Here is a 15,510-nt window from a genome sequence, read left to right as displayed (position 1 = left end):
CGGTTGATTCTCTGTGCCTCAGTTACCTCATCTGTAAAATGGGGATTAAGACCGTGAGGCCCATGTGGGACAACCTGATCACCTTGTATCCCCCCAGCACTTAGAACAGTACTTTGCACATAGTAAGCGCTTAATAAATGCCATTATTATTAAGCGCTTACTATGTGCAAAACACTGTTCTAAGCGTTGGGGAGGTTACAATTCATTCATTCAATTGTATTTATTGAGCGCTGACTGTGTGTAGAGCACTGTACTAAGCGCTTGGGAAGTCGGCAACAGAGACAGTCCCTACCCAACAACGGGCTCACAGTCTAGAAGGGGGAGACAGACACCAAAACAAAACATGTGGACAGGTATCAAGTCATCAGAATAGATAGAAGTAAGCTAAATTCATTCATTCATTCAATCGTATTTATTGAGCGTTTACTACATGCAGAGCACTGTACTAAGTGCTTGGGAAGTCCAAGTTGGCAACATATAGAGACAGTCCTTACCCGACAGCGGGCTCACAGTCTAGAAGGGGGAGACAGAACAAAACCAAACATGTGGATCAGGTTGTCCCACGGGGGGGCTCACAGTCTTAATCCCCATTTTCCAGGTGAGGCAACTGAGGCACAGGGAAGTTAAGTAACTTGCCCAAAGTCACACAGCTGACGTGCAGCGGAGTCGGGATTTGAACCCATGACCTCTGACTCCAAAGCCCGGGCTTTTTCCACCGAGCCACGCTGCTTCTCTGTATCCACCCAGATACAAAGGCCTTCCCAGACTGAGCCCCCTCCTTCCCCTCCCCACAGCACCTGTATATATGTTTGTACATATTTATTACTCTATTTTACTTGTACATATTTATTCTATTTATTTTATTTTGTTAATGTTTTGTTTTGTTGTCTGTCTCCCCCTTCTGGACTGTGAGCCCGCTGTTGGGTGGGGACCGTCTCTAGATTTTGCCAACTTGTACTTCCCAAGCGCTTAGTACAGTGTTCTGCACACAGTAAGTGCTCAATAAATACGATTGAATGGAAAAAGTGAATGAATCCACCCCATCGTTTAGTACAGTGCCTGGCATAGAGGAAGCGCATCACAAATACCATTCTAACAATCATTTAATTGTATTTATTGAGCTATTACTGTGTGCGGAACACTGTACTAAGCGCTTGGGACGTACAAATCGGCAACAGCTAGACACAGTCCCTACCCAACAACAGGCTCACAGCCTAGAAGGGGGAGACAGACAGCAAAACAAAACAATTAGGCAGACATCAATACCATCAAAATAAATAGAATTATAGATACATACAAATCATTAATAAAATAGAGTAATAAATAAGTACAAAGATACACCAGTGTTGTGGGGAGGGGAGGGAGGAGGAGCAGAGGAAAAGGGGGGCGCTCAATCTGGGAACGAAGAGGAGAGGATAATAATAATAATAATAAAAATAATAATAATAATAATGGTATTTGTGAAGCGTTGTGGACGTGGGTTCCAATCGCGCCTCCGCCACTTTGCTGTGTGCCCCTAGGCAAATCACTTCACTTCTCTGGGCCTCAGTTCCTTCATCTGTAAAATGGGGATGAAGACTGTGAGCCCCACGTGGGACAACCTAATTACCTTGCATCTACCCCAGCGCTTAGACCAGTGCTTGGCACGTAGTAAGCGTTTAATACCATCATTATTATTATCAGTATGGGCTAAGCGCTGGGGTGCCTACAAGGTAGTCAGGTTGGCCCACGTGGGGCTCACAGGCTCCATCCCCATTTTGCAGACGAGGAAACTGAGGCCCAGAGAAGGGGAGCAGCAGCGTGGCTCAGTGGAAAGAGCCCGGGCTTTGGAGTCGGAGGGCAGGGGTTCAAATCCCGGCTCCGCCACTTAGCTGTGTGACTTTGGGTAAGTCACTTAACTTCTCTGGGCCTCAGTTCCCTCATCTGTAAAATGGGGATGAAGACTGTGAGCCCCCCGTGGGACAACCTGATCACCTTGTAACCTCCCCAGCGCTTAGAACACTGCTTTGCACATAGTAAGCGCTTAGTAAATGCCATTATTATTAGTATTATTTGCTCCAGGTGAGACACAGGGCCGAATGGGCGGCTCCACGGGGCGGTACCCGTTGCTAGGAGGCGGGCCCCGTTGCTAGGAGGCGGGGCCCGTTGCTAGGAGGCGGGGGTCCGCACCAATGAGCGGCCTCGTTGTTGGCCGAAGGGCGATGGGCTGCGAGCGTCGCTGGTAACGGGAGCAGGAGCGGCCGGCGCGGGTGAGGTCCCGGGGCCTTGGCCTGGCTCCATCCCCTTCCCCTTCTTCCTTAGCCCCCGCCTTGGGCCTCCAAGGGAGGCACAGGATGATGATGATGGTATTTATTAAGCTCTTACTGTGTGTCGACCACTGTTCTAAGAGTTACCTCAGGCAGAAATTCCTTACCCTGGGCTTCAAGGCTGTCCATCACCTCGCCCCCTCCCACCTCACCTCTCTTCTGTCCTTCTGCAGCCCAGCCCGCACCCTCCGCTTCTCTGCCGCTAATCTCCTCACCGGGCCTCGTTCTCACCTGTCCCGCTGTCCTCCCCCTGGCCTGGAATGCCCCCAATCCCTCTGCCCATCCTCCAAGCTAGCTCTCTTCCTCCCTTCAAGGCCCTACTGAGAGCTCACCTCCTCCAGGAGGCCTTCCCACACTGAGCCCCTTCCTTCCTCTCCCCCTCGTCCCCCTCTCCACCCCCCCATCTTACCTCCTTCCCTTCCCCACACCACCTGTATATATGTATATATGTTTGTACATATTTCTTTTACTCTATTTATTTATTTATTTTATTTGTACATATCTATTCTATTTATTTTATTTTGTTAGTATGTTTGGTTTTGTTCTCTGTCCCCCCCTTTTATACTGTGAGCCCACTGTTGGGTAGGGACTGTCTCTATATGTTGCCAATTTGTACTTCCCAAGCACTTAGTACAGTGCTCTGCACATAGTAAGCGCACAATAAATACGATTGATGATGATATGTATATATGTTTGTACATATTTATTACTCTATTTTACTTGTACATATCTATTCTATTTATTTTATTTTGTTAGCATGTTTGGTTTTGTTCTCTGTCTCCCCCTTTTAGACTGTGAGCCCCCTGTTGGGTAGGGACTGTCTCTATATGTTGCCAACTTGGACTTCCCAAGCGCTTAGTCCAGTGCTCTGCACACAGTAAGCGCTCAATAAATACAATTGATTGATTGGGGGAGATATAAGGTAATCGGGTTGTCCCACGTGGGGCTCACAGTTTTCATTCCCATTTTACAGATGAGGGAAGTGAGGCCTAGAGAAGTGAAGTAACTTACCCAAAGTCACACAGCTGATGAGCAGGATTAAAACCCACGACCCCCGACTCGCAAGCCCGGGTTCTTGCCACTCAGCCGCGCTGCTTCTCTAAGAGGGGTTGCGGGAGGGGACGGGGGGTTTCGAGGAGTCGTCGCTTCCAGCTGGGTTTGGGTTTCCCTCAGACGCCTTTCAGGACCCCTTGTACTTCCCAAGCGCTTAGTATAGTGCTCTGCACACAGTAAGCGCTCAATAAATGTGATTGATTGATTGATTGACCCCCGACGTCCAAGCTGCGACAGCGAGAAACGGGCCCCCTCCCCTCCCGCCCCAGGGCTGCCTCTTCCCCTAGCTCTGGGTACTCTCCCAAGCGCCTAGTGCAGTGCTCCGCACCCAGTAATCAATCAATCAATCGTATTTATTGAGCGCTTACTGTGTGCAGAGCACTGTACTAAGCGCTTGGGAAGTACAAGTTGGCAACATATAGAGACAGTCCCTACCCAACAGTGGGCTCACAGTCTAGAAGGGGGAGACAGAGAACAAAACCAAACATATTAACAAAATAAAATAAATAGAATAGATATGTATAAGTAAAATAAATAGAGTAATAAATATGTACAAACATATATACAGGTGTATTTACATATATATGGATATATGTATACATATATATGTGTATATATATATATATATATATATATATATATATAGTAAGCGCTCAATAAATACGATTGAATGAATGAGGTGCCGATTCTCCCATCCTCTGGACTGTAAACTCATTGTGGGCCAGGAACGTGTTTGCTCATTCTGCCCTACTCTCCCAAGTGCTTAGTACAGTGCTCTAAGTATAGTAAACTCTTGGTAAATATCATTGGTTGATTGACCCTCAAATCAATCAATCAATCGTATTTATTGAGCGCTTACTGTGTGCAGAGCACTATACTAAGCGCCTGGGAAGTACAAGTTGGCAACATATAGAGACAGCCCCTACCCAACAGTGGGCTCACAGTCTAAAAATGTACTACACCTTCTTTTTAAATTCGAGGAAAGTAAAATAAGAGCATGGTATAGTGGATAGAACACGGGCCTGGATGTCAGAAGGTCACGGGTTCTAATCACTCTGCCACTTGTCTGCTGTACGACCTTGGGTAAGTCCCTTTACTTCTCTGAGCCTCGGTTACCTCATCTGTAAAATGGGGATTGAGATTGTGAGCCCCACGTGGACCGTGTCCAACCTGATTTGCTTGTATCCACCCCAGAATTTAGAAAAGTGCCTGGCACATAGTAAGCACTTAACAAATACCATTGTAATTATTATTATTATTATTGTAAATGCCACCGTACGGGGCCCAGTGCCACCAGTTTCCTGGATTCTCACTGACCAGCCATTTCAACCCCCGACTTCCCTCCAAGTTGTATCCCTCAATACACTTCCAGGTGACTCAGCACATTAGCAGTTTGAAGTTAATTATTACCACTAAGAATAATAATAAAAAAGAATTTAATAATAATTATGGTATTTGTTAAGCACTTACTATGTGCCAGGCACTGTTTGCTTGCTATGTGTAGATCACAATTGTATTAAGTACTCAGGAGTCCGGTGGAATCTATTATTATTATGTTACGTGCTAACTTTTCAAAGTGCTGGCATGGATACAAGCTAATCAGGGCTCAGTCTAAGTAGGAAGGTATTGAATCTCCATTTTTCAGGTGAGGAAACTGAGGCACAAAGAAGTTAACTGACTTGCCCAAGGCCATACAGCGGGCACGTGGTGGAGCTGGGATTAAAACCCAGGGCCTCTGATGCCCAATCAATCAATCAATCATATTTATTGAGTGCTTACTGTGTGCAGAGCACTGTACTAAGCGCTTGGAAAGTACAAGTTGCCCAGGCCTGTGCTCTTTCCACTAAGCCATGCTGCTCCCATAGCAGTGATTAGGGTTGTAATGCTTTACAAAGCACCTCCCAAACACATCTTTTTCTAGTCTAGGTGTTTCCTTTCCTCCAACTTCCCCAGTGTTGTTGACTGTTGGCATTTAGTGAACAGTGTGTGTGTGTTTGAGAGAGAGAGAGAGGGGGGGAGGGAAGGGAGGGGAGAGAGAGCGAAAGCTGCAGCTAGAGATTTGGGGAGCTGTTTTTATTTTTCTTAGTTATTATAAAACCAATATAGCAAAGTTTTATAGCAAAGGGGAAGCTGTCTCCCTCTCCTTGTAAATTGTAGTATGTTAGCAATGTACTAAGCCCTGGTGTAGCTACAAAATGACTAGGTTGGATGAGGTCCCTGTCCCCAGATGAGGCTCCCATTCTATGAAGGCAGGAGACCAGTTATTTAATCCTCATTTTGCAGATGAAGAAACTGAGGCCCAGAGAAGATAACCTGATTTGCCCAAGGTCACACAGCAGCTAAGAGACAGAGCTGAGGCAAAGGCCCAGGTCCTCTGATTCCCTGGCTCCTGTGCCCTTCTCCCTAGGCTATGATGCAGAGGGGACCACTGAAGAAGCAGTGTGTCCTGGTGTTGACTAAAAGACATCTGTAAATCCCTATCCCAAGTGTCCCCACCACCATCCCACAGTCTGGCCTTTCCCCAACTTCTCTGCCATGACTTCCCCACGGTCCCTTACACTGGCCATTTCTGGCCCCCGCCATAGCTCTGCTACCACCACCACTTACCCTACCCCACTCCTGTTTTCCTGTTATTTGATGGAGCTCTGCGGTGCAAATATAAATCGACTCTGGATGTGTAAGCTCTCTAAAACCTGAATCTTCAGAATGGAAAAATACCATCCCTCTGTTTTTCCTTCCCACATCTTTGTGGCTATCACTTGTCTTCTGCCTCTATATGTCATTCTCTCAACACCCCCCCCCCCACACACACACTTTTAAAATATCAAAGGCCTGTAGTAATAATAATAATAATAATGGTATTTGTTAAGCGCTTACTATGTGCACAGCACTGTTCTAAGCGCTGGGGAGGTTACAGGGTGATCAGGTTGTCCCACGGGGGACTTACAGTTTTAATCCCCATTTTACAGATGAGGTAACTGAGGCCCAGAGAAGTTAAGTGACTTGCCCAAAGTCACACAGCTGACAATTGGTGGAGCCGGGATTTGAACCCATGACCTCTGACTCCAAAGCCCGGGCTCTTTCCACTGAACCATGCTGCTTCCCCTGTAGTACTTAGGCTTGTTCCATAATTTGTTATTTCTGATACACGTATCCAGACTCCATATTTACTCCCCAGTGTAGACTTTATGGGACTTTTTATGCTCCAATTTTAATGCCTTGAGAGAGAAGGCTGCCTGCTGGCAGAAACCTTTGTCTCTTAAAGAAATGTCAGCCTCTGAATGATTATTTCCTTATGGGTTGAAGGGGAGGCAATTTAAGAATGGAAAATATAAACTCACTACCTAAAGCCTGAAAATCAAGGAAAGAAATCAAGAATATCTGAGATGAACTTTTGCTGGAAATGAAACCTACGCTCTGTGTGATTTGCAGTATTTTTGCATGTAATAGGCAGGGTTCACTTGGAATGGGCCCATTAGGCCAAATTTAAAAGGAGTGGCTATTGCATGGTGGCTCTTCTAGAACAATCAAGAAGGGAGCTCTAGGGATGAGGTGTTAACACTGTGTGTGTCCTTTCCACTACAGGAGTAGTTTTGATGGCATGCTATGTAATTCTTGTAGTTTAGTTTATTCTAGACAGGGAACGTGTCTCCCATGTCTGTTATATTGAACTCTACCAAGCAGTTAGTACAAAGCTCTGCACAGAGTAAGCGCTCAATAAATACAGTTGATTGATTAATGAGGAAAGATTGATTTCTTCCAACATTAAAGCAACATTATCATTTGGCCCAAGGGTTTCTACCTCTGAAGGAACTCTGCAGTCCCAAGGTGTCACTTCTTTTCCTTCACCTCCACCCAAGAGCCCTAACTCCCACCTATCCCGTTTCTATTCTTGTTGGCTCCCGCCACTGCTTGATTGCCCTAATGCTAGGATTTCCAATGTTACTTTGAATTGCCTCCGGGGTTTTCTGTACCCTTGGCTGAAAATTTCATTTCATTAACTGAATTCTAATTTATTTTGCTTTAAAATAGGGAAGATAATTAAAGTGAGTCAGAATAGGGAGGCGTTTGATAGAGTCCTTGACCGTATAGGGTGGTGGAAAGAAAATGTATTTTTCTTTGAAGATCTCAAGTTCGGCATTTGGTATCTTTTCCTTATGTAAGTGTTCTCAGGAAAAAGGGATTTCTTTCGTAACTATTAATTATGATGAGTGATAAATGGGGCAATAAAAGCAGTGTGGCATAGAAATTGGGACTGGGAGCCAGGAGACCTGGGTTCTAATCCTGCATCTGCCACTTCCCTGCTCTGTCACTTTGGCAGGTCATTCCCTAAGCATTCATTCAATCAGATTTATTGAGCGCTTACTATGTGCAAAGCATCATCATCATCAATCGTATTTATCAAAGCATTTAGATAGTCACCCTACCCTTCACCCCCACAGCACTTGTGTCCGTATGCATATTCTCAGTTGCTTCTGTTACCCATAATTATGCGTGGCTCAGTGGAAAGAGCCAGGGCTTTGGAGTCAGAGGTCACGGGTTCAAATCCCGACTCCGCCAATTGTCAGCTGTGTGACTTTGGGCAAGTCACTTAACTTCTCTGTGCCTCAGTTACCTCGTCTGTAAAATGGAGATTGACCGTGAGCCCCACGTGGGACAACCTGACCAATGCTTAGAACAGTGATTTGCACATAGTAAGCGCTTAACAAATACCATCATTATCATTATTATTATTATTATTAATGTGTGCCTTCCCTGCTAGACTGTAAGATCTTTGAGGTCAGGGATTGGGTCTGTTTACTTTTTTGTACTCTCCCAAGAGCTTTATTCAGTGCTGTACACACAGTAAGTGCTCAATAAATAGCATTGATTTACTGTTATAGAGTTAAATTTGGGGAACCGGTGAAGATGATGGAATGAATTATTTTAATCCAAGCTGCTGTTTGGGGTAGATTAAATGATGAAATCTTTTGATTTTACAATTTTAAAAGGATATTGTATTTCTTTCAGCTGAGAAAATGACTGCTGGTTCAGTCTCCGTGCCTCAGATTATTCCCCTGCGAGTTCCTCCTCCAGGGAAAGCCAAGCATGAAATAGACACCAATACACTTGTAGAAATAAAATCAGGTAGGAATTATGCTTTCGTTCATTGTCAATAATACTTCCGCACATAATCTTGCGTGTATCTGGCATGTGGTACTGTTCTCTAGTTTGTAGAACTGCCTCATATACTGTTCAGAAAGTAAAAAATGAAAAACTTGCATTTAGTTTGGAAATGCAATACTTTGTATCTTGAAGGTTTTCTGAATATTTTCTGTTTTGATCCCAGTGATAGTTGACATGGATGGCAACTTTTCTTTTAAAGGCAGAGGCTAAAAATAGGAGTGGGACCTGTGGATGGCAAGTGAATTGAATTGTTTAGGCTTGAAAGACTTTCAGACCATATTGGCATTTCTTAAACTGACCAACTACATTTTATCTGGGAGAGGAAGTATTTGGCATACGAACAATTTAAAGATTTATATGTGACAAAAATGTAATTTTAAAATGCCCCTTTACTGTTCCAAACTTGTTTATTTATTACACCTGTGAAAAATAGAAATTTATTAGAGTTTCCATGAGAAGGTGGGGGTTTCAAGCGGGAGGTGAAAAAAATGTTGTGTGGCATTCTTAAAAAAGAGGTACTAGCTACCACCTGCGAATTATTTAAATCGAGGGTCAATATCGATGATCATTATTTCATTCATAATTTCCAGACACCCCTGATGTCAGCATATACTACACCTTGGATGGAAGCAAACCAGAGCTCCTAAAGAGAGCTGGCTATGGTGAAAATAATACTTTTAAGTATTCAGGACCAATCACTTTGCCTGATGGTAAAATATTGATTAAAGCAATGGCAGTCACAAGGTAAGTTAATATAACAGTGCTTATTGTCACCCTTATTCATACTAATTAGTTTTGACTGTGAAATTACATATTTCGGAGGTTTTTTGATTGTTTTTGGCTAGTTGCACCTTTAGATTGGTTGGTTTAAACCCAAACAGTAACTGACCATGGTTGGCACTCCCAATTTCATCATTAATGATTGAGGAATGTCCTGTGCCCTTGTCTATAGAACCCGGTTCAGCAATGTTTTCCTTTAAAGGATAATTTTTCTATAGAAGAAGGAGGAGGCAAAGTGCTGCCTCTGTCAGCCTGGTCTGTAGGTGGACTTCTTTGAACATGACTATCTCCAAGCAGCGTGGCTCAGTGGAAAGAGCGCGGGCTTGGGAGTCAGAGGTCATGGGTTTGAATCCCACCTCCCCCACGTGTCTGCTGTGTGACCTTGGGCGAGTCACTTCACTTCTCTGGGCCTCAGTTCCCTCATCTGTAAAATGGGGATTAAGACTGTGAGCCCCACATGGGACAACCTCATCTCCTTGTATTCCCCCCCAGCACTTAGAACAGTGCTTTGCACATAGTATGTGCTTAACAAATACCAACATTACCTTTTAGACTGTGAGCAGTCTACCCGTTGGGTAGGGACCGTCTCTATATGTTGCCAACTTGTACTTCCCAAGCGCTTAGTACAGTGCTCTGCACACAGTAAGCGCTCAATAAATACAATTGATGATGATGATAAAGCCTAATCATCCTACTGGACTGGCTGCGGCTGCTTATTGCACGTGAGAAGCAACGCATGGCGAAGTGGAGAGAGCACGGGCCTGGGATTCAGAGAGCCTGGGTTCTAATCTCGGCTCCGCAAAATGCTTGCTTTGTGACCTTGGGCAAGTCACGTAACTTCTCTGTGCCTTAGTTCTCCTGTTCTCCCTCCTACTTAGACTGTGAGCCCCATGCGGGGCAGGGGCTGTGTCCAAACTAATTCATTTGTTTCTACCCCAGAGCCTGAAAGAGTTTGACACATAGTGTTTAACAAATGCCATAAAACATTTAGCCTCTTGTGCTGAAGAGGCTGGAGAAGCAGCGTGGCTCAATGGAAAGAGCACAGGCTGTGGAGTCAGAGGTCATGGGTTCAAATCCTGGCTTCGCCAATTGTCAGCTGTGTGACCTTGGGCAAGGCACTTAACTTCTCTGGGCCTCAGTTACCTCATCTGTAAAATGGGGATGAAGACTTTGAGCCCCCCGGGGGACAACTTGATCAGCTCCAGCGCTTAGAACAGTGCTTTGCACATAGTAAGCGCTTAATCAATCAATCAATCGTATTTATTGAGCACTTACTGTGTGCAGAGCACTGTGCTAAGCGCTTGGGAAGTACAAGCTGGCAACATATAGAGACAGTTCCTACCCAACAGTGGGCTCACAGTCTAGAAGGGGGAGACACAGAACAAAACCAAACATACTAACAAAATAAAATAAATAGAATAGATAGGTAACAAGTAAAATAAATAAATAGAGTAATAAATATGTACAAACATATATACATATATACTGGCATTAATAAATGCCAGTAAAAAAAAAAAGAGAAGAACTCAGCTCGTTAATTCTGTTCTATCAGTATCCCAGCCTTTGACAACTTCTAAAACACGGTCAAGCTGACTTAGAATCAGATAGCTTTACAGACTGTTTTTTAGGAGTGGGCCATTTTGTTCTTTTACTATTAGTTTTCATTAAACTAACATTTTTAACCAATAATCAAGCCAGCTTTTAGCTGAACCTAAGGGGGTTAAAAGGTAGGCCTGTTTGAATGCTATATAGGTCCTTTCATATAGGTCCTTTCACATAGCATTCACTGTAAACAGTTAACTCACAAATAAAGTCCTCAGATTCATGGATTAACCATTTATGCCTAGTAGAAACCACTAACTGAAGAGTCAATACCGCATAAGGCTCAAGTAGCAGTAGTGGTGGTATTTATTAGGTGCCTACTCGGTGTAAAGCACTGAACTAAGCACTGGGGAAAAATACGTAGATGAGAATTAGAAAGTCTCTGGTTCCCCGAGGAGCTCATCATCTGAGAATAAGGCAAGAAGAGAGGAATGGCGATAGACGCGAAAGGAAAGATGAAAACACAAAATCATTGTGAAAGGGTGTTCTTTATACAAATCATTGTATAAAGATTGTATAATCCATAGATAGTAGTAAATGTTTGGAGGTTATCATTTTGGGGGTGGGGAGATTTGTGTGTTTGATTTATGATTCATTACAGTGTTGGAAGATCATGTACATAGTACTGTCTCAAGAAGAATTAGTTGAGCAAATTATGTTGATTAAGTAGCCTTAAGTGTCATACTTCAAATTATGGGGTAGTTTGGGGTGCCTCCAAGGCTTATGAAAAGATGTGATTAAAAAATAATTGTGGTATGTAAAGACCATATTACATTAAAATAAGTTCCCAACGATTTCCCAACGATTCCTTATAGGAAAAACCTAGCAGGGTTGAACCAATTTAACAAAATATTTAATGACTCTGGAATTAAGTTTAGTCAAAACTAAAAGAATTGGGAAAATGGAAACAGATGAATATATCTGGGCCATATACTCATTTATGTGATTTTTACCGTCATCTCACAGGGATGTCAATTTGACTCTTTGACACTGGAGTATTCAGGACATAAAATAAATGAGTTTTGTAGCCAAGCATTGGTAACTGTTGGTTTCTAGTCCCGTTTTCAATAGCAGCACCAGAAAAAATAATGGCAAGGGAAAGAGATGGCTAGAAGGGATAAAGTGCATGTCTGTATGATTGAACTGTGACCTTCATGTTGGACTTATGCAGGAGAAGCAGGATATTTCACATGACCACCACTCTTATAATTCCTATTTATTTACTTTTTTTAGCCCTCCTACCCCACCCCACCTTTCTCTCTTTGGTGTCATCCTAACCTTTGCTATTTTAGGATAGCAGCTCTTACTACTCAGCACCTGATCCTTTGCCTGGACCATTGGGTCTGTTCTTTCACTGGTGCCACAGTCCCTCTACTTCCAAAGTAGAGGCAGAACTGGACAGAGGAGGCATGTAAGGAGTCTAGGATGGTGGCAGTATGGATCAAGTGGACAATACTAGCGTCTGGGCAGAATCCCGAAGGTGCAAGACAAGTGACAGTTATGTAGGACCCAGTGACCCAGTGGGTCCTGGGGGTTGTTCTTTGTTCAAAGAGCAATTAGTCCAGAAAACCATCATTTGGGGTCATTGCAGTCCTGGTTGGAAACTCTCAGATCGTTTTGGAGATCTGGGATTGGCAAGTCTGGGAGTCTACCTCAAAAAACTGTGGGGTCTGTGGCCCCCTAAGATATGATCTTGTCACTTCAATAGTAAATCGAACAGGTAGATTACAGACTTTATATAGTAGACTCATCTTTGCTCCCGATTTAAATTCTTACCTGTAAACCTATGTAAGTGAGCAAGTGTCTTGTTTAGGGAGGCAGCATGGCCAAGTGGAAAGAGCACTGGACTGAGAATCAGCAGACCCAGGTTTAATCCCAGTACTACCATTTGCCTTCTTCCTGACCTTGGGTAGTCACTTTTCTGTGCCTTTGTTTCTTCATCTGTAAAATGGGGATAAAGTACCTGTCCTCCCTCCCTCTTGGTCTGAGAACCTCATGTTGGACAGGGACCCTGTCCAATCTGATTATCCTGTATCTTCCCCAGTGCTTGGCATCTAGTAAGGGCATAAATGTCATTATGATTTTTGGTTATTTTCAGAACCTGCAAAGAGAGTGGCATTGTCACAAAGACGTTTCTGGTAGACTACAAGTCACCAAGTGTGGTCTCTTCTGATGAAGATAATGACGAGAATTTCCTTAAAGATCTTTCAAAGCAGGTACACTGCAGTTCGGGTAGTGATTTTTTTGTGCTTAAGCTGCCAAAAAAACTTTCAAGATTTTCTGATACTGAAGTATGTAGTAATCCATAATCAGCAATTTGTAATTTCCCTTTAAGCTTTTTAGTATTTTAAGGATATCGGTTTTGCCCTTCCAAAAGCTTGAATTTGTTTTTATAGATCTCCTCCTAACTGAAGCAAAAATTGATATAGTCTTAAAAACATTTCACTGAGGTTATAAAATTCCAATAGAAAAACAATTTCTTAGATAGAAGGGAATTCAAAATTTTATGCAGCAGTCATATTAGTGTCAGTATTAGCCTGCTTGTTGTGAGTTGTTTAGGGGGGCCCCCTTCACAAAGCCTGAAGCCTTGGGGAGTGGGCTTGAATGACTCTTCCCTCTCCGTCTACCCTTTTCCCGTCCTTTACCTACCCTCCCCAGCTCCAGGGCCATGTTTGGTTCGAAGCAGAGCTAGTTATGGCTCATAAAACATAGACTGCTGATCTCTGCTTCATAGGACTATAAACCAGTTCTAATTAAGTGACTTGTAGAACAGAAGTAAATCACCTTATCAGATAGCAGGTAAGCTCCTTATGGGCAGGTAATGTGTCTATTAGCTTTGTTGTACTCTCCCAAGTGCTTAGTACAGTGCTCTGTACTCAGAAAGTGCTCAATTGGCACTTATCATAACCTTAATTCTAAATTCTAAAGCGTTAACCACATATGATATAACTGATACGGAATCTTAATTCTTAGGAGTTGAGAGATGGACATCCTGGCCCAAAACAGAGAAGGGCAGACATAGATGTGGGAAGCAAACCTGACTATAATGTAACATTTCCAAAGTTTCAAGGTATGATATGACACAGAATGGCACGCTACTAATGAAGGCCAGAGCTGGTGTTTGAAACTCGTTGCAATAGAATTATTCCCTGGGAGAAGGAGGCGAGGATGTTTAGAAAGGAGAGGATGGTCGATTTCTTGATTTACAAGATCATGTTCATTTAATTTATGATATGCAAAGATTTATTGACCCTTTAAAAATTATTATAGTGCTGGTCTTTTATTAAAGATTGGCCAACAGTGAAAAATGTGTAGCTCTATGTAAATTTGGGCTGTTTAAGGAATGACATTTTGTTGTCATTTTAGATGGCAGAGTAGACCAGAAATCTGACCTCAAAATCCTGAAAGATCTATATTTCTCAAAAGATCCCATGGAAGTCTCCGATTTCCAAGAAGATTTAGTCTCTGCATCATCCACTCACCAGGTGCAGGTAAAAGTAAAATGAAATAGGATACTGCTGAGATATTGTAAGAACGTGAGCTCTTTGTCAGAAAACACGTTTGTTCTTCCTCATTTTGGTTGAGTTGAGTTTTCATATACTTAAGCATAATCAAGAAGTCATTGGCAAAGTTACCATTGCAAGTTGGTGGAACAGAGGGTTCTCTGAAACCCCGTTGAAGCTTTGGGGAAATTCCAATAGTATTGATTGGCTCTAGGGGAAACCTCGACCGGGGCAAACCAGCCTTGTCGGGGGTTCTCAAGGAGTTGAGAGAGTTCCGGATCTTATCTCAGCTTCAGTAGGCTTCTAGAGGTTTGGAGAAGAATAAAGGATCTTCTTGGATCCTTCAGAAATTTTCTCAGCCTTTAGAAACACTCTCGGTAGGAAGCCCTGGAACTATTCTGGCCCTCACGTGGTCTCCAGGTCAGGAGGGAGTAGCTCATCTTGGAGTCTTCTAAACTGTAAGCTCCTGGTGGACAGGGGCAATGTCAACCATCTCACTACAGTGCTTTGTGTGCAGAAAGTTCTGAATGAATCCCGTTGATTGAATGCACCTTGGCTGGAACAGAAAGTCTGCTGAGCTTCCCTGCGCACTCTGCAGTTCAGGATGTTATGCTGTTGTCCCGTGGTCGTTATTTGGCCATCGATCAACTCTCCAGTTGTTGGTTTCTGGTGATGAACGTGCTCTGACTCACCAGATAAGGCCACTGGGAAGAGTTTCTGGATAATAAAAGGATGGCAGTATTGCCTCACTTCAGCAATTCGTTTGACTCTAGGAGAGGTCAAAATAATTACAACAATAGCCTCCTTCCTCTGCTAGTGGTCTCCAGACTTGACTATCAGACATACTGCAGCAGGTGGAGTAATCACTGTTTTGGGGGTTTCTCTGGTGCTGCCCATAAAGGTTCCACTTGGGGCAAGGTGGTGGTAATGGTGGTAGTAGGCCAGAAGGGAAGTGAAGGAGTTGCAGAGAGGCTGCTCAGCTTTTTCCTCTTCCTTTTCTTTCCTGCCACCATCACTCACATCACCATGTTTGATCTGGCCTATTCCTGGAAGCGTCCTGTAGCTTTCCAGCGGAGTCCCTATGAACATGTTTCTAGTCA

General features: G+C 43.5%; 1 protein-coding gene across 2 annotated transcripts in view; it reads left to right on the top strand.

The window, feature by feature from the left end:
• Positions 1-15,510, top strand: part of DZANK1 (double zinc ribbon and ankyrin repeat domains 1) — a 64,312-nt gene that overhangs the window by 6,722 nt on the left and 42,080 nt on the right. Inside the window, exons 1-6 of one of the 2 annotated variants that reach the window (XM_038751414.1) lie at positions 2,244-2,249; positions 8,370-8,486; positions 9,116-9,269; positions 13,006-13,123; positions 13,881-13,977; positions 14,274-14,398. In XM_038751414.1, coding sequence (XP_038607342.1) covers positions 8,378-8,486; positions 9,116-9,269; positions 13,006-13,123; positions 13,881-13,977; positions 14,274-14,398 — 603 coding nt within the window. In that variant the 5' untranslated portion in view covers positions 2,244-2,249; positions 8,370-8,377. Of the gene's footprint in view, positions 1-2,243; positions 2,250-8,369; positions 8,487-9,115; positions 9,270-13,005; positions 13,124-13,880; positions 13,978-14,273; positions 14,399-15,510 lie in introns of those variants that run through there. The other variant, XM_038751413.1, reaches the window with a different exon arrangement.

Source organism: Tachyglossus aculeatus, chromosome 9 (assembly GCF_015852505.1).
Source record: "Tachyglossus aculeatus isolate mTacAcu1 chromosome 9, mTacAcu1.pri, whole genome shotgun sequence".
NCBI lineage: Eukaryota > Metazoa > Chordata > Mammalia > Monotremata > Tachyglossidae > Tachyglossus > Tachyglossus aculeatus.
This window is presented reverse-complemented; position numbering and strand designations above follow the sequence as displayed.